This window comes from Pristiophorus japonicus, chromosome 3 (genome assembly GCF_044704955.1).
Source record: "Pristiophorus japonicus isolate sPriJap1 chromosome 3, sPriJap1.hap1, whole genome shotgun sequence".
NCBI classification, from domain to species: Eukaryota; Metazoa; Chordata; class Chondrichthyes; family Pristiophoridae; genus Pristiophorus; species Pristiophorus japonicus.
In genome coordinates, this window is record NC_091979.1 from 7,171,694 (window position 1) to 7,191,460 (window position 19,767).

At 49.5% G+C, this 19,767-nt stretch overlaps 1 protein-coding gene across 1 annotated transcript in view; it reads right to left on the bottom strand.

Moving 5' to 3' along the window:
• LOC139260446 (unconventional myosin-X-like) overlaps positions 1-19,767 on the bottom strand; it is a 204,319-nt gene that overhangs the window by 143,858 nt on the left and 40,694 nt on the right. Inside the window, exons 8-11 of the mRNA XM_070877008.1 lie at positions 11,620-11,704; positions 6,636-6,739; positions 5,282-5,411; positions 4,475-4,593 (exon numbers count right to left, since the gene is read on the bottom strand). Of these exons, the coding sequence (XP_070733109.1) occupies positions 4,475-4,593; positions 5,282-5,411; positions 6,636-6,739; positions 11,620-11,704 (438 nt within the window). The remainder of the gene's footprint in view (positions 1-4,474; positions 4,594-5,281; positions 5,412-6,635; positions 6,740-11,619; positions 11,705-19,767) is intronic.

The following is a 19,767-nucleotide window of genomic DNA, read 5'->3' on the forward strand; positions in this document are numbered from 1 at the left end:
GTTTTCAAATCGCAACGTACAGGGCAGGCCCCGTATGCCTGCTGATGCACGTACGCAGATGTCTCAGAGTCCACCATCAAGGGTGATGAATGCAAGGCCATTAACATCTTGTTGGCGCTGCGGGGGTGATCATCGTTTCCATTCATGCCGCTTCAAAGGATACGTTTGCAAGGGTTGTGGAACAATGGGACACCTCCAACATATGTGCAGGCGAGCTGCAAACCCTATTAATCCTGCAAACCACCATGTTGCAGAGGAGGACAGATCCATGGCGGATCACGATGAACCAGAGCCTCAGACCGAGGAGGCAGAGGTATATGGGGTGCACACATTTACCACAAATAATGTTGAAAGTTGAATTAAATGGACTCCCGGTGTCAATGGAGCTGGACACGGGTGCGAACCAGTCTATTATGAGCAAAAAGACTTTCGATAAATTGTGGTGCAGCAAGGCCTCAAGGCCAGTCTTGACTCCCATTCGCACTAAACTGAGAGCTTACACAAAGGAACTGATACCCGTAATCGGCAGTGCTACTGTAAAGGTCTCCTACGATGGAGTGGTGCACAAGCTACCACTCTGGGTGGTAACGAGCAATGGTCCCACGCTGCTCGGCAGGAGCTGGCTGGGAAAGATACGTTGGAACTGGGACGACGTCCGAGCGCTCTCGTCTTTTGGCGACACTTCGTGTGCCCAGGTTTTAAACAAGTTCCCCTCGCTGTTCGAACCAGGCATCGGGAAGTTCCAAGGAACAAAAGTGCAGATCCATTTGATTCCGGGGGCGCGACCCATCCATCACAAGGCGAGAGCGGTACCTTACATGATGAGAGAGAGGGTGGAGTTCGAGCTGGACAAGCTGCAACGAGAGGGCATCATTTCGCCGATCGAATTCAACGAGTGGGCAAGTTCGATTGTCCCAGTCCTCAAGGGAGATGGCACCGTCAGAATCTGTGGTGATTACAAAGTAACTATCAATCGTTTCTCCCTGAAGGATCAATACCCACTACTAAAGGCAGACAACCTTTTTGCGACGCTGGCGGGAGGAAAGACGTTCACGAAGCTGGACTTGACCTCGGCCTACCATGACACAGGAGCTGGAGGAATCATCGAAGGGCCTCACTGCATCAACATGCACAAAGATCTCTTCATTTACAACAGATGCCCGTTTGGGATTCAATTAGTCGCGGTGATATTCCAGAAAAACATGGAAAGCTTACTAAAGTCGGTCCAGCGTACGGTGGTCTTCCAGGACGACATCTTGGTTATAGGTCGGGACACAGTCAAGCATCTGCAGAACCTGGAGGAGGTTCTTAGTCGACTCAACCGCGTGGGGCTCAGGTTAAAACGCTCGAAGTGCGTTTTCCTGGCGCCTGAAGTGGAGTTCCTGGGGAGAAGAATCGCGGCGGACGGCATCAGGCTCACCGATTCGAAGACGGAGGCAATCGAGAACGCACCGAGGCCACAGAACATGATGGAGCTGCGGTCGTTTCTAGGACTCCTGAACTACTTTGGTAACTTCTTACCAGGTCTCGGCACACTGTTAGAACCACTGCACGCCTTACTGCGTAAAGGAGATGAATGGGTATGGGGTAAAAGCCAAGAAAATGCCTTGTAAAAGCTAGAAAATTGTTATGCTCAAACAAATTGCTTGTGTTGTATGATCCATGTAAGCGTTTGGTACAAGCATGTGATGCGTCGTCGTACAGGGTCGGGTGTGAATTGCAACAAGCTAATGAATCTGGGAAATTGCAACCAGTTGCTTATGCATCCAGAAGTCTGTCTAAGGCTGAGAGAGCCTACAGCATGATTGAAAAAGAAGCGTTAGCGTGTGTTTATGGGGTAAAGAAAATGCATCAATATCTGTTTGGGCTCAAATTTGAATTGGAAACCGACCATAAGCCACTGATATCCCTCTTTTCTGAAAGTAAGGGGATAAATACGAATGCATCGGCTCGCATCCAGAGATGGGCGCTCACGTTGTCCACATACAATTGCGCCATCCCCCACAGTCTAGGCACAGAATACTGTGCCGATGCTCTCAGTAGGATGCCATTGCCCACCGCGGGGGTGGAAACGGCACATGGCAATGGAAGCAGTCGAGAGTCAGCAATCATCCATCACAGCCCGACAGATTAGAACCTGGATGAGCCCTGGACCCCTTACTGTCCCGAGTAAAAAATTGTGTGCTTCATGGGAGCTGGTCCAGTGAGCCATTAGAAATGCAGAAAGACATAAAGCCGTACCCGCGGCGCAAAGATGAAATGTCTATACAGGCAGACTGCCTTCTGTGAGGTAATCGGGTAGTGGTCCCCAAGAAGGGCAGGGACACTTTCATCAGTGATCCCCACACACTCAGGCATCGTAATGATGAAAGCGTAGCCAGATCCCACGTGCGGTGGCCTGGTATCGATGCGGACTTCGAGTCCTGCATGCACAAATGTAACACATGCTCGCAGTTAAGCAATGCACCCAGGGAGGCACCACTAAGTTTATGGTCTTGGCCCTCCAAACCATGCTCCAGGGTCCATGTCAACTATGCAGGCCCATTTTTGGGTAAAATGTTCCTAGTGGTTGTAGATGCGTACTTTAAATGGATTGAATGTGAGATAATGTCGGCAAGCACGTCCGCTGCCACCACTGAAAGCCTGCGGGCCTTGTTTGCCACGCACGGCCTGCCTGATGTCCTTGTGAGCGACAACGGGCCATGTTTTACCAGTGCCGAGTTCAAAGAGTTCATGACCCGTAATGGGATCAAACATGTCACATCTGCCCAGTTCAAACCAGCATCCAATGGTCAGGCAGAGAGAGCAGTGCAAACCATCAAGCAGAGCTTGAACTAAAGGTAACTAAAGGCTCACTGCATACTCGTCTATCCCGAGTCCTGCTTAGCTACCGCACGAGACCCCACTCACTCACTGGGGTTCCACCTGCTGAGCTGCTCATGAAAAGAGCACTTAAGACAAGGCTCTCATTAGTCCACCCTGATCTACATGAACAGGTAGAGAGCAAGCGGCTTCAACAAAGTACATATCATGATAGCGCAAATGTGTCACGTGAAATTGAAATCAATGATCCTGTATTTGTGTTGAACTATGGACATGGTCCCAAGTGGCTTCCCGGCACTGTTGTGGCCAAAGAGGGGAGTAGGGTGTTTCGGGTCAAAGTTTCAAATGGACTCATTCACCGGAAACACTTGGACCAAATTAAACTCAGATTCACGGACTATCCTGAGCAACCCACCTTGGACCCTACCTTCTTTGATCCCCCAACATACACACCAGTGGCAACCGACACCGCGGTTGGCCACGAAGCAGAACCCATCATCCACAGCAGCCTAGCAGGACTCACCACACCAGGCAGCCCAGCAAGGTCAGCTTCACAGCAGCCCAGCGAGGGCCCATCAAACGATTCACCAAAACCAGCACTTGCACCGAGACGATCAACCAGGAAAAGAAAGGCCTCAGATTGACTCACATTGCAAATAGTTGCACTGTTGACTTTGGCAGGGGGGGGGGGGGGAGGGGGGAGTGTTGTTACATATGTAAACCTGTAAATACCTTGTGTAGCCACTAGAGGGCTCATCCCCTGGAGTCCCAAGGGATTCCATAATCCCTTGGGAGCACCTGTACTTAAGGAGGCCTCACAGGTTGGAGAGTCACTCTGGAGACCTGCAATAAAAGGCTAAGGTCACACTTTACTTTGAGCTCACAGTATCTAGTCAGACTCTTTATTCATACACAACAATAATGACCGGATAATGCATTTTTGATGTGTTGATTGAGGGATAAATATTGACCAGGTCCCCTGCTTTTCTTTAAAATGTGATCTTTTATGACACATTTATGTGCTTAAGTCCCTGGAGTGGGACTTGAACTCACAACCTTCTGACTCAGAGGCATGCCACAGCTGATACTTTATCATATGTTTTGCAAGTCCATATAAACAACATCCACCACACAACCCTCATCAAACTCTCCGTCACCTCATCAAACAACTGAGAGCCTTATACTGAGGGTGAGTGTGGTGAGAGGTAGGTCAGGGTGTGAGGGGGGCAGAGGGGGGAGAAGAGGGTGAGGGGGAGAGGGGGGGAATGAGGTGGGAGAGAGGTGGATGAGAGGGTGAGGAGGGAGAGAGGTAGATGAGAGGGTGAGGAGGGGGAGAGGGGATGGAAGAGGGGTTGAGGGGGATGAGGGGGAAAGGGGAATGAGGGGGATGAGGGGGAGAGAGGAATGAGGGGAGGGGGGATGAGGGAGGGAAGAGGGGATGAGGGGGACAGGGGATGAGGGGGAGAGGGGGATGAGGGGGAGAGAGGAATGAGGGGAGGGGGGATGAGGGAGGGAAGAGGGGATGAGGGGGACAGGGGATGAGGGGGTCAGGGGATGAGGGGGTCAGGGGATGAGGGGGACAGGGGATGAGGGGGACAGGGAGATGAGGAGGAAGAAGGGGGAGGTAGGTGGATGTGGGGGAAGGACGTACCTGTTCTGTGGTGAGCGGGGTGCTGATCTCTTCTCCTCTCAGGATCATCGAACGTTGAGTGAGAACCTCTGCGAGTTGGAAAGAGTCTAATCCCAGCAAGTCACTGACATTACTGAGGACTGTGAGTGAGCGGGTACAGAGGGGTGAGAGAGTGGGAGGGAGAGGAGGAGAGCAAGAGAGAGTGCGAGAGGGAGAGGAGAAGAGTGAGTGAGAGGGAGAGGAGGAGAGCGAGGGAGTGAGGGGGAGAGCGAGGGAATGAGAGGGAGAGGAGGAGAGTAAGAGGGAGAGGAGAAGAGTGAGTGAGCGGGAGAGGAGAAGAGAGTGAGAGGGAGAGGAGGAGAGCGAGGGAGTGAGAGGGAGAGGAGGAGAGCGAGGGAGTGAGAGGGAGAGGAGGAGAGCGAGGGAGTGAGAGGGAGAGGAGAAGAGCAACAGAGAGTGCGAGAGGGAGAGGAGAAGAAAGAGGGAGTGAGAGGGAGAGGAGGAGAGCGAGGGAGTGAGGGGGAGAGGAGAGTGAGAGGGAGAGGAGGAGAGTGAGAGGGAGAGGAGAAGAGAGTGCGAGAGGGAGAGGAGAGAGAGGGAGAGTTACTGCACGATTCAAATCAAGGAGCTGTTTCTGTCGAGAGACTCTGACCCTGGCTGAACTTTCCCGCGAATGTTGTACGTCCCCGACCCCTGACCCCGCATATCTGCAGCACAAGTTCCCCCGGTTCCAGTCCCTGACCCCTGACCCTAAATACCTGCAGCACAAGCTACCCCTGACCCTGAGTACCTGCAGCACAAGTTCCCCTGACCCCTGACCCCGGGTACCTGTTTTGGTTGTTATCTGAGCTCCCCCGGCGGTGATGAACTCGATGTTACCGAGCTGTAAAACCCCGGACAGCAGCTTAAATACATCGTGCATTTCCTCAGCCCCGAATCCCATCACCAGCAGAGCGGCCTGGGAGGAAACATTAAACACAGCGGTTCAGCGTTACACAGGACAGTGTCCGTCCGATTCACCCCCGAACCCTGAGGGCCATGACCATTCACCGTGACCCCTCCCTCAGGCCGTGACCCCCAACCCCTCGGGCCGTGACCCCCATCCCCTCAGGCCGTGATACTTCCCTCGGGCCGTCACACCATCCTCGGGCCGTCACCCCACCCTCGGGCCGTGATTCCTCCCGTCAGGCCGTGACCCCTCCCCTCAGGCCGTGATCCCTCCCCTCAGGCCGTGACCTCTCCCCTCGGGTTATGACCCATGGGCACCACTCCTGCCTGAAGGGTCAGTGCAAGTGGAGCGGGAGAGGACATTGGGCGCTCGTTTATTGGATAAATTGACACCGGTCCACACAACCCATGTACTTTGAGTGAGAATTCACCCCGACCCTTGAACTCCGGCCCCAGCCCGACTCCCTACCCATGAAGAACAGCCCCCGGCCCCTGCACATTGCTGTGATTCTGTAAATTCCAGTGGCTAGAAATTGCCCTCCACTTCAAACGGAGCGCATCTTTCGAAATGAATGATTATTCTCCGCCCCAATCCTTGGGGCGCAGAATAAAGGGATTTTCCCCTCTTTTTGTTGGAGTTTCGGTCGGAGCGGCTGAGGGGCGGAAGTAGGTCAGGAGCGGGACGGAAGGCGGGTGGTGTCATCAGCGCCGCGCTGACATGTAGCAACGTCCCTCCCCTTCAGTTAAAGGACCGATGCGAGCTCTGCAGCCACTTTCATGGCACCCACTGGAACACAAGGATGGGTTTCGAGCGGAACAGTGGTCTGGCACCCAAGAGGGGTTGCTTGTTGGCGGCCGGGCCGAACCTGTGACGGCCATTGTCGGGCCGACGTCAGATTCGACCGTCAATTAAAATAAAATGGCGGCCCCAGGAATGCGCCCTCCCCTTTAAGGGCAGACACGCTGCCCAACCACTGGCAGCTGGGGCGGTAAGGGGTTGGCACGTGCCCGACAGGGCGGAGCGGAAACCCATTTCTGCCGCCCTCAGCCCGGGAGCAATTTCGGATAGGTCAATCCATCCGCCTGCCCCCGGTCGGAAAGGCTTGACTGCCCCATTACCGATTCTTACAGGCGGTAATGGACCTTAACCGGGCGGGGTTGAGGGGGTGCAATTTCAGCCCCAAGTTCTCTCGAGCGAGGCAAGATCTTTGTCACATCGCTCCAATCGACTCACCATCACTTTCTCAAACATCTGCTTGTCGTCCAGACTCTCGTCCGTCACACAGCCCGACTGGCGCAGGTAATGATACGATTCAGCTTCCGACAGGCACAGGGCTTCTAGTCAATGGGCGAAGGGCAGAGACACAGGTCAGAGACAGAGACACTCCTGATCCACAGCACAATAGCCGACCACTCAACCTTCTCCCCACCATCCTTACCCCCCACCCTCACCCACCACCCGTCCCCACCTACCACCTCCCAACCCCTTCCTCACTCCCCACCCTCACCCGTCCCCACCCACCGTCTCCCAACCCCTTCCTCACTCCGCACCCTCACCCGTCCCCACCCACCGTCTCCCCCCACCATCCTTACCCCCCACCCTCACCCACCTCACCCTCCACCCGTCCCCACCTACCACCTCCCAACCCCTTCCTCACTCCCCACCCTCACCCGTCCCCACCCACCGTCTCCCCCCACCATCCTCACTCCCCACCCTCACCCTTCCCCACCCACCGTCTCCCCCCACCATCCTCACTCCCCACCCTCACCCGTCCCCACCCACCGTCTCCCCCCACCATCCTCACTCCGCACCCTCACCCGTCCCCACCCACCGTCTCCCCCCACCATCCTCACTCCCCACCCTCACCCGTCCCCACCCACCGTCTCCCTCCACCATCCTCACTCCCCACCCTCACCCTTCCCCACCCACCGTCTCCCCCCACCATCCTCACTCCCCACCCTCACTCGTCCCCACCCACCGTCTCCCCCCACCATCCTCACCCCCACTCGTCATCGCCCCCCCCCCCAAGCTCACCCTCAACCCCACTCCCACCCACCCCACATTCCCCACCCACCCCCAACCCTCACCATACCCCCCACCCCAATCCCTTCCTTACTCCCCACCCTCAGTCATCCGCACCCACTATCTCCCCCCCCCCCCCATCCTGAACGACCACCCTCACCCCCACCCCCCATTCCCCACCCACCCCCATCCCAGCCCCCAACAACCCCCCTCCATCTCCCATCCACCCCCATCCCCCACCCCACTCCCCAGAAATGGGGAGCACACCCTCAGGAAAAGGGGCCGACCTTTTAAGACTGAGATGAGGAGAAATGTCTTCATTCAGAGGGTGGTGAATCTTTGGAATTCTCTGCCCCAGAGGGCTGTGCAAGCTCAGTCGTTGAGTATATTCAAGTGAGATCGATAGATTTTTGGACTCCAGGAGGATCAAAGGATATGGGGATAGAAACATAGAAAATAGGTGCAGGAGTGGGCAATTCGGCCCTTTGAGCCTGCACCACCATACAATAAGATCATGGCTGATCATTCCCTCAGTACCACCTGACTGCTTTCTCTCCATACCCCTTGATCCCTTTAGCTGTAAGGGCCACATCTAACTCCCTCTTGAATATATCCAATGAACTGGCATCAACAACTCTCTGCGGTAGGGAATTCCACAGGTTAACAACTCTCTGAGTGAAGAAGTTTCTCCTCATTTCAGTCCTAAATGGCTTACCCCTTATCCTTAGACTATGTCCCCTGGTTCTGGACTTCCCCAACATCGTCAACATTCTTCCTGCATCTAACCTGTCCAGTCCCGTCAGAATTTTATATGTTCTATGAGATCCCCTCGCATCCTTCTAAACTCCAGTGAATACAGGTCGAGTCGATCCAGTCTCTCCTCATATGTCACTCCTGCCATCCCGGGAATCAGTCTGGTGAATCTTCGCTGCACTCCCTCAAGAGCAAGAACGGACAAGGGAGAACCAGTTGGTGTGGTGTATTTGGACTTTCAGAAGGCTTTCGACAAGGTCCCTCACAAGAGATTAATGTACAAAGTTAAAGCACATGGGATTGGGGGTAGTGTGCTGACGTGGATTGAGAACTGGTTGTCAGACAGGAAGCAAAGAGTAGGAGTAAATGGGTACTTTTCAGAATGGCAGGCAGTGACTAGTGGGGTACCACAAGGTTCTGTGCTGGGGCCCCAGCTGTTTACATTGTACATTAATGATTTGGACGAGGGGATTAAATGTAGTATCTCCAAATTTGCGGATGACACTAAGTTGGGTGGCAGTGTGAGCTGCGAGGAGGATGCTATGAGACTGCAGAGTGACTTGGATAGGTTAGGTGAGTGGGCAAATGCATGGCAGATGAAATATAATGTGGATAAATGTGAGGTTATCCACTTTGTGGTAAAAACAGAGAGACAGACTATTATCTGAATGGTGACAGATTAGGAAAAGGGGAGGTGCAACGAGACCTGGGTGTCATGGTACATCAGTCATTGAAGGTTGGCATGCAGGTACAGCAGGCGGTTAAGAAAGCAAATGGCATGTTGGCCTTCATAGCGAAGGGATTTGAGTACAGGGGCAGGGAGGTGTTACTATGGTTGTACAGGGCCTTGGTGAGGCCACACCTGGTGTATTGTGTACAGTTTTGGTTTCCTAACTTGAGGAAGGACATTCTTGCTATTGAGCGAGTGCAGCGAAGGTTCACCAGACTGATTCCCGGGATGGCGGGACTGACATATCAAGAAAGACTGGATCAACTGGGCTTGTATTCACTGGAGTTCAGAAGAATGAGAGGGGATCTCATAGAAACGTTTAAAATTATGACGGGTTTAGACAGATTAGTTGCAGGAAGAATGTTCCCAATGTTGGGGAAGTCCAGAACCAGGGGTCACAGTCCAAGGATAAGGGGTAAGCCATTTAGGACCGAGATGAGGAGAAACTTCTTCACCCAGAGAGTGGTGAACCTGTGGAATTCTCTACCACAGAAAGTTGTTGAGGCCAATTCACTAAATATATTCAAAAAGAAGTTAGATGTAGTCCTTACTACTAGGGGGATCAAGGGGTATGGCGAGAAAGCAGGAATGGGGTACTGAAGTTGCATGTTCAGCCATGAACTCATTGAATGGCGGTGCAGGCTCGAAGGGCCGAATGGCCTACTCCTGCACCTATTTTCTATATTTCTACGTTTCTATGTCCTTCCTCAGATTAGGAGACCAAAACTGAACACAATATTCCAGGTGAGGCCTCACCAAGGCCCTGTACAACTGCAGTAAGACTCCCTGCTCCTATACTCAAATCCCCTAGCTATGAAGGCCAACATACCATTTGCCTTCTTCACCGCCTGCTGTACCTGCATGCCAACTTTCAATGACTGATGTTCCATGACACCCAGGTCTCGTTGCACCTCCCCTTTTCCTATTCAGATATTCTGCCTTCGTGTTTTTGCCACCAAAGTGGATAACCTCACATTTATCCACATTATACTGCATCTGCCATGCATTTGCCCACTCACCTAACCTGTCCAAGTCACCCTGCAGCCTTTTAGCGTTCTCCTCACAGCTCACACCGCCACCCAGCTTAGTGTCATCTGCAAACTTGGAGATATTACACTGAATTCCTTCATCTAAATCTTAATGTATATTGTAAATAGCTGGGGTCCCAGCACTGAGCCCTGCGGCACCCCAGTAGTCACTGCCTGCCATTCTGAAAAGGATCCGTTATCCCGACTCTCTGCTTTCTGTGTGCCAACCAGTTCTCTATCCACGTCAGTACGTTACCCCCAATACCATGTGCTTTAATTTTGCACACCACATTAGCTACCCTCCAGTCCATAGGAACTGATCCAGAGTCGATAGACTGTTGGAAAATGATCACCAATGCATCCACTATTTCTAGGGCCACTTCCTTAAGTACTCTGGGATGCAGACTATCAGGCCCCGGGGATTTATCGGCCTTTAATCCCATCAATTTCCCGAATACAATTTCCCGCCTAATAAGGATTTCCTTCAGTTCCTCCTTCTCACTAGACCCTCGGTCCCCTAGTATTTCCGGAAGGTCATTTGTGTTTTCCTTCGTGAAGACAGAACCAAAGTATTTGTTCAATTGGTCCGCCATTTCTTTGTTCCCCATTATAAATTCACCTGAATCTGACTGCAAGGGACCTACGTTTGTCTTCACTAATCTTTTTCTCTTCACATATCTATCGAAGCTTTTCCAGTCAGTTTTTATGTTCCCAGCAAGCTTCCTCTCATACACTATTTTCCCCCTCCTAATTAAACCCTGTATCCTCCTCTGCTGTATTATAAAATTCTCCCAGTCCTCAGGTTTGCTGCTTTTTCTGGCCAATTGATATGCCTCTTCCTTGGATTCAACACTATCCTTAATTACCCTTGTTAACCATGGTTGAGCCACCTTCCCCGTTTTATTTTTACTCCAGACAGGGATGTACAATTGTTGAAGTTCATCCACGTGATCCTTAAATGTTTGCCATTGCCTATCCACCGTCAACTCTTTAAGTATCATTCGCCAGTCTATTCTAGCCAATTCACGTCTCATACCAATCGAAGTTACCTTTCCTTAAGTTCAGGACCTTAGTTTCTGAATTAACTGTGTCACTCTCCATCTTAATAAAGCATTCTACCATATTATGGTCACTGTTTCCCAACGGGCCTCGCATAACAAGATTGCTAATTAGTCCTTTCTCATTACACATCACCCAGTCTAGGATGGCCAGCCCTCTAGTTGGTTCCTCGACATATTGGTCGAGAAAACCATCCCTAATACACTCCAGGAAATCCTCCTCCACCGTATTGCTACCAGTTTGGTTAGCCCAATCAATATGTAGATTAAAGTCGCCCATGATAACTGCTGTACCTTTATCGCACGCATCCCTAATTTCTTGTTTGATGCTGTCCCCAACCTCACTACTACTGTTTGGTGGTTTGTACACAACTCCCACTAGCGTTTTCTGCCCTTTGGTATTCCGTAGCTCCACCCATACAGATTCCACATCATCCAAGTTAATGTTCTTTCTTACTATTGGGTTAATTTCCTCGGGAAGGTGGAGTTGAGGTTGATGATCAGCCTTGATCTTATTGAATGGCGGAGTAGGCTCAAGGGGCCGAATGGCCTACTCCTGCTCCTATTTCTTATGTTCTCACCCCCATCCGTAATCCCATCTCCCTCACTCACCCCGCACCCCTCACCTTTCTGCTGCGAGTCTGTTCCAGCCAGCAGTGCGTAGAATATGTGGTAATTCCTCTCTTCTGGATTCTGTCTCACCACTCGATTCTGGAATGACCATCACAGCAATTAGTGTCAAGGTTACTGCGCAAGATAAAAGCTCATGGTGTCGGTGGTCATATATTAGCATGGATAGAGATTGGCTAACTAACAGAAAACAGAGAGTCGGAATAAATGGGTGATTTTCCGGTTGGCAACCAGTAACTCGTGGGGTGCCGCAGGGATCAGTGCTGGGGCCTCAACTATTTACAATCTATATTAATGACTTGGATGAAAGGACCGAGTGTAACATAGGCAAATTTACTGATGATACAAAGATAAGTGGGACAGCAAGTTGTGAGGACACAAAGGGGCCGAAATTCAGGGTCTCAGAGAGACCTGATACTGCCCGTTTGCAGCGGCCAGTCGTCAAAATCAAATGGCCGCTACTTTGGGGTCAACTGGCCGACCAGATCGAAATTCAGGTCGGGGATTTTTCGGCCTGGATCCCATACCGCCCGATTCTGATGATTGCCGAAAGCGAATCATCAGTGAGTGCACCACCGTTATGAAATTTTTTTTAAAAATGACCTATCGATATTCAGCCAAATCCGTCGATCCCCCGCTGCGCGGTGCCCCATGACAGGTTTTTCTGTTGGTGCACCCTCTGCAGAGTGCGGCCCGGTAGTGCGGCGGCCCTTAAAGGGGGGGCCCACTGCCACGGCCACCATGTACAATATTTTGCCGGCCGACTTCCCGATCGGCCGGCGAAATACTACCCCTGAAACCCTCCCTGGTGGACCAGTGGCTGAAGATTTAAAATAACAGAACCTCTCCCCTTTAACGGAGGGGAGAGAGCGAGGTGACGCACACGCGCTGTGGTATCACCACTACTCCACAGCTGATTGGCAGATGAGGAGTTCCTGTCCGACCCATTTTCAGCCACTCAGCCGAGCTTTCAGTCAAAAGTCCTGAAAATGGCTCTTCCGACCGCATCGACGCTCCCAGCAGTAAGTATCACTCTAAAAATCAAGCTTTCTGTCACACCTGAATCCCCAAAGAGTCTGCAAAGGGATATATACAGGTTAAGTGAGTCGGCAAAAATTTGGCAGCTGGAGTATAATGTGAGAAAATGTGAGGTTATCCAATTTGGTAGTAAATAATTAGGAAAGCAAATGGGATGTTGGTGTTTATTGCAAGGAGGGTGGAATATCAAAGTAAGGAAGTCCTGCTACAACTGTACAGGGCATTGGGAATACCACACCTAGAGTACTGTGTACAGTTTTTATTATGTCTGTAATGTACTTATGAATGACTCCACGAGGCAATGTGTTGTACTCAAACTGTATGGTGGCTCCCCTTTTATACAGCCCCTGCCACCAGGGCAAGAAATCCCAGTCTCCTCCAACTGCACCCTCTAGTAGTGCCAGCATAATATATACACAGTGTAAACTTTATTGATAGAAACATAGAAAATAGGTGCAGGAGTAGGCCATTCGGCCCTTCTAGCCTGCACCGCCATTCAATGAGTTCATGGCTGAACATGCAACTTCAGTACCCCATTCCTGCTTTCTCGCCATACCCCTTGATCCCCCTAGTAGTAAGGACTTCATCTAACTCCTTTTTGAATATATTTAGTGAATTGGCCTCAACAACTTTCTGTGGTAGAGAATTCCACAGGTTCACCACTCTCTGGGTGAAGAAGTTTCTCCTCATCTCGGTCCTAAATGGCTTACCCCTTATCCTTAGATAGTACATCAGTTAAACAAGTCTCCATCTTATGCAACTATACAGTGACTAGACAGAGAGTATATGTATAGTCTACATATATAACAGTTTTGGTCTCTTTATTTAAGTAGGGGTATACTTGCATGGGAGGCAGTTCAGAGAAGGTTCATTCGGTTGATTCCTGAGATAAGGGGGTTTACTTATGAAGATAGGTTGAGTAGGTTGGGCCACTGCTCATTGAGGTTTAGAAGAATGAGGGGTGATCTTATTGACACGTATATGATTATGAGGGGGCTCGACAGGTTAGATGTTAAGAGGATATTTCCCCTCATGGGGGCATCTAGAACTAGGGGGCATAGTTTCAGAATAAGGGGTCGCCCATAAAACACTGAGATGAGGAGGAATTTTTTCTCTCAGAGGGTCGTGAATCTTTGGAATTCTCTTGCCCAGTGACACGTGGAGGCTGAGTCACTGAATATATTTAAGTGGAGATGGACAGATGTTTGCACGATAAGGGAGTCAAGGGTTAAGCGGGCAGGGAAGTGGAGATGAGGCCAAGATCAGATCAGCCATGATTTTATTGAATGGCGGAGCAGGCTCGAGGGGCCAAATGGCTTACTCCTGCTCTTATTTCTTATGGAAAAGACTCCCTCCCCAACCGATACACCCACAATGAGAGAAACGGGCGAGGGGTCACCAGAAGGGTGAAGGGTCACCACAGGGTCAGGGGTAGGGGTCACCACAGGGTCAGGGGTCATCGAAGAACAAAGCAGCACTTTTGGGGTTGGAGGCAATTGTCCATCCAACTAATGGGAACAAACCCAAGAAGGTGGGTTTCTGGACTTTAGTAAGGATGTCAAGACCTTGGAGAGGGTGCAGAGGAGATTTACTAGAATCGTCCGGGGGATGAGGGACTTCAGTTATGTGGAGAGACTGGAGAAGTGTGGGTTGTTCTCCTTAGAGCAGAGAAGGTTAAGAGGAGTTTTAATACAGGTGTTCATAATCATGCGGGGTTTTGATTAGACTAAATAAGGAGAAACTGGTTCTAGTGGCAGGAGGATCAGTAACCTAAGGACACAGGTTTAAGGTAATTGGCAAAAGAACCAGAGGGGGAGATGAGGAGAATATATTTTTTTACGCAGAGAGTTGTTGTGATCTGGAACGCACTGCCTGAAAGGGCGGTGGAAGCAGATTCAATAATAACTTTCAAAATGGGAATTGGATAAATACTTGAAAAGGAAGAATTTTCACGGCTGTGGGGAAAGGGCGGGGGAGTGGGCCTAATTGGATAGTTCTATCAAAGCTTTTCCTTATACGAAGGCAAAGAGATTCCATGGACGGGGAGATATAAAGAACAGCAAAGGGATAAGAATATAAGAAATAGGAGCAGGAGTCGGCCATTTGGCCCCTCGAGCTTGCTCCGCCATTTAATACAATCATGGCTGATCTGATCATGGACTCAGCTCCACTTCCCCGCCCGCTCCCCATAACCCTTTACTCCCTTATCGCTCAAAAATTTGTCTATCTCCGCCTTAAATATATTCAATGTCCCAGCTTCTACAGCTCTCTGAGGCAGAGAATTCCAGATTTACAATCTTCTGAGAGAAGAAATTCCTCTTCATCTCAGTTTTAAAAGACTATGCCCCCTAGTTTTAGTTTCCCCTATGAGTGGAAACATCCTCTCTGCAACCACCTTGTCGAGTCCCCTCATTATCTTATAAGTTTCAATAAGATCACCTCTCATTATTCTGAACTCCAATATGTAGAGGCCCAACCTACTCAACCTTTCTTCATAAGTCAATCCCCTCATAGAAACATAGAAAATAGGTGCAGGAGTAGGCCATTCGGCCCTTCGAGCCTGCACCACCATTCAATATGATTATTGCTGATCATGCAACTTCAGTACCCCATTCCTTTCTCTCCATACCCTTTGATCCTTTTAGCCGTAAGGGCCACATCTAACTCCCTTTTGAATATATCTAATGAACTGGCCTCAACAACTTTCAGTGGTAGAGAATTCCACAGGTTCACAATTCTCTGAGTGAAGAAGTTTCTCCTCATCTCAGTCCTAAGTGGCTTACCCCTTATCCTTAGACTATGACCCCTGGTTCTGAACTTCCCCAACATCGTGAATATTCTTCCTGCATCTAACCTGTCCAATCCCATCAGAGTTTTATATGTTTCTATGAGATCCCCTCTCATTCTTCTAAATTCCAGTGAATATAAGCCTAGTCGATCCAGTCTTTCTTCATATGTCAGTCCTGCCATCCCGGGAATCAGTCTGGTGAACCTTCGCTGCACTTCCTCAATAGCAAGAATGTCCTTCCTCAGATTATCTCCGGAATCAACCAAGTGAACCTTCTTTGAACTGCCTCCAATGCAAGTATATCCTTCCTTAAATACGGAGACCAAAACTGTACGCAGTACTCCAGGTGTGGCCTCACTAATACCCTGTACAGTTGTAGCAGGACTTCTCTGCTTTAATATTCGATCTCCCTTGCAATAAAGGCCAAAGGATATAAAGAAAGTAATAACAGCTGCAAAAAGGGAATATGAGAAAAATAATGGGAGCGATATGAAGCATAGCACTAAAGTTTTTACAAGTATATTAAGAGAATGGTAAAAGTAATGTGGGCCCTTGCAGACAGGTGAAGGTGATGCTGTCATTCAAAATCAGGAAATGACAAACTTGCTAAATACTTACTTTGTAACAGTCTTCACTGTAGAGTATGAGGATAAAATACCAGAGATATGAAGAAACTAAAATAAATCAATTAGATTATTGGATTTAATCTAAGATTAAGGATGGGCATAGAGAAAGTAATGGGTGGTAGGATAGAAAGATCCCCAGGGCCAATGGTTCCCATCCCAGGAAGAAAGAAGATGCTGAGGAACTTGTAGATACCCTGGTCATGATCTTCCAAAACTTTCAATTCAGGAATTGTCCCTGGGTTGGAAAACTGCCAGATGTCATTTGAGAGATAAACCAGGAAATTACAGGCTCATTAGTCTAACGTCAGTTGTAGGGAAGTTACTAGAGATGGCGGAAGTTATAGCAGATGCATTCGTTATAATCTACCAAAATTCTCTGGACTCTGGGGCGGTATCAGCGGATTGGAAACAGCTAATGTAACGCCTCTGTTTAAAAAAGGGGGCAGACAAAAGGCAGGTAACTATAGGCCGGTTAGTTTAACAACTGTAGTGGGGAAAATGCTTGAAGCTATCATTAAGGAAGAAATAGCGGGACATCTAGATAGGAATAGTGCAATCAAGCAGACGCAACATGGATTCATGAAGGGGAAATCATGTTTAACTAATTTAATGGAATTCTTTGAGGATATAACGAGCATGGTGGATAGAGGTGTACCGATGGATGTGGTGTATTTAGATTTCCAAAAGGCATTCGATAAGGTGCCACACAAAAGATTACTGCAGAAGATAAAGGTACGCGGAGTCAGAGGAAATGTATTAGCATGGATCGAGAATTGGCTGGCTAACAGAAAGCAGAGAGTCGGGATAAATGGGTCCTTTTCGGTGGTTAGTGGTGTGCCACAGGGATCGGTGCTGGGACCACAACTGTTTACAATATACATAGATGACCTGGAAGAGGGGACAGAGTGTAATGTAACAAAATTTGCAGATGACACAAAGATTAGTGGGAAAGCGGGTTGTGTAGAGGACACAGAGAGGCTGCAAAGAGATTTAGATAGGTTAAGCGAATGGGCTAAGGTTTGGCAGATGGAATACAATGTCGGAATATGTGAGGTCATCCACCTTGGAAAAAAAAAGTAAAAGGGAATATTATTTGAATGGGGAGAAATTACAACATGCTGAGGTGCAGAGGGACCTGGGGGTCCTTGTACATGAATCCCAAAAAGTTAGTTTGCAGGTGCAGCAGGTAATCAGGAAGGCGAATGGAATGTTGGCCTTCATTGCGAGAGGGATGGAGTACAAAAGCAGGGAGGTCCTGCTGCAATTGCACAGGGTATTGGTGAGGCCGCACCTGGAGTACTGCGTGCAGTTTTGGTCACCTTACTTAAGGAAGGATATACTAGCTTTGGAGGGGGTACAGAGACGATTCACTAGGCTGATTCCGGGGATTACCTTATGATGATAGATTGAGTAGACTGGGTTTTTACTCGTTGGAGTTCAGAAGGATGAGGGGTGATCTTATAGAAACATTTAAAATAATGAAAGGGATAGACAAGATAGAGGCAGAGAGGTTGTTTCCACTGGTCGGGGAGACTAGAACTAGGGGGCACAGCCTCAAAATACGGGGGAGCCAATTTAAAACTGAGTTGAGAAGAAATTTCTTCTCCCAGAGGGTTGTGAATCTGTGGAATTCTCTGCCCAAGGAAGCAGTTGAGGCTAGCTCATTGAATGTATTCAAATCACAGATAGATAGATTTTTAACCAAATAATGGAATTAAGGGTTATGGGGAGCGGGCGGGTAAGTGGAGCTGAGTCCACGGCCAGATCAGCCATGATCTTGCTGAATGGCGGAACAGGCTCGAGGGGCTAGATGGCCTACTCCTGTTCCTAATTCTTATGTTCTTATGTGTTATTGGGGACAGAAAGGATCTCAGAGGGTTGTAACTCTGTGGAATTCGCTGCCTCAGAAAGCTTTGAAAGCTGGGACATTGAATAAATTTAAGATGGAGATAGACAGTTTCTTAACCGATAAGGGAATAAGGGGTTATGGGGAGTGGGCAGGGAAGTGGAGCTGGATCAGATTGGCCATGATCGTATTAAATGGCGGAGCAGGCTTGAGGGGCCGTATGGCCTACTCCTGCTCCTATTTCTTATATTCTTATGTTCTTATGAGTGACTGAGTATTTGGACATTTGACATGAACTGATCGGAGAGAGCCAGCATGAGTTTGTAACGGGAAAGTCAGGTCTAAAGAACCTGGTGGAATTTTTTGAGAGGTATAAAACCTTTTTGATGTGGTAGATAAGGGAGTGTCTATGGATGATATGTATATGGACTTCCAGAAGGCATTCGACAAGGTTCCACATAAGAGACTGTTACTAAAAATTAGAGCCCAAGAAATTGGAGGCACCCTGTTGCCATGAAGTGGGAGACAGAGGGTAGGGATAACAGGAATGTGCTCCCACTGCCAGGATGTGACCAGTGGTATCCCCCAGGGATCAGTACTGGGGCCTCAGCTTCTCACAGTATTTATAAATGAATTGTATGAAGGAATAGAGAGCTGGATATCCAAGTTTGCTGATGACACTAAGTTAGGAGGCTCAGTTAGTAGTGCGGACAGGAGCAGAAAGTTGCAACGGGACATTGATAGATTGAGTGAGTGGGCAATGCTGTGGCTGATGGAGTTCAATGTGGGGAAGTGTGAGGTCATCCACTGAGGCTCTAAGATCGTTCAGGATATTTTCTAAATGGTGTGAAGCTGAGAACTGTGGAGGAGCAGCGAGATTTAAGTGTCTAAGTACAGAAAGCACTAAAAGCTTGTTAATCAAAAGGTTAATGGAATATTGGTCTTTTTTACAAGAGGGCTGGAGTACGATCGGTGGAAGTGATGTCACAGTTTATATAAAGCTCTGGTCAGACCCCATCTGGAGTCACTGCATTGACGTTATGACACAGCCCTGCTTGACCCTGGTCCATGGATTGGTGGATGTGGTGGATCCGTTGGTCAGGATCACGGTTTGCATGTCGTCATGGAGCAGACGGAGGATGGTGACAAACGTCTGGGGGCCAACGAAACGGAGGAGGATGCTCCACAGTCCCCCATAGCCGACAACGTCAAAGACCTCCGTGAGGTCAAAGACGGCCATGTACAAAGACGGACATGGCACCTCCCCTGTCGTCGTCGCGCGGTGAAGATCATGTCCATTGTACCCCCAGTGGACGGAATCCATATTATGACTCTGGGAGGAGCTCTTCAGCCACAGGGAGAAGACGGTTGAGGAGGATTCTAGCGATGACTTTCCCAGTGGCTGACTACAGGGAGACTCCTCTGTAGTTGCCGCAGTCGGACCTGTCCGCTTTTTTGAAGATGGTCACGATTACTGCATCTCTGAGGTCTTCCGGGATGCACCCCTCCCTCCAGATAAGAGAGATGAGATCATGCATTTGTGCCAATAGTGCTTCTCCGCCATACTTTAGTGCCTCGGCGGGGATTCCATCCGCCCCCGATGCCTTGTTGTTCTTGAGCTGATGGACGGCCTTTTCTACCTCGTGCACTGCTCGGGTTTTGCTGAGATGGTGGTGGGTAGCATGCTGTGGGATGGAGTCGAGGATCCTCGTGTCAAAGGCAGAGTCTCAGTTAAGGAGATCTTCGAAGTGTTCCTTCCAGCAGGCCCTGACTGCCTCGGTGTCCTTAGTGAGTGTCTCCCCGTGGGATGGGGCCTTGGATGCTTGGGCCATAGGTGGACTTAACT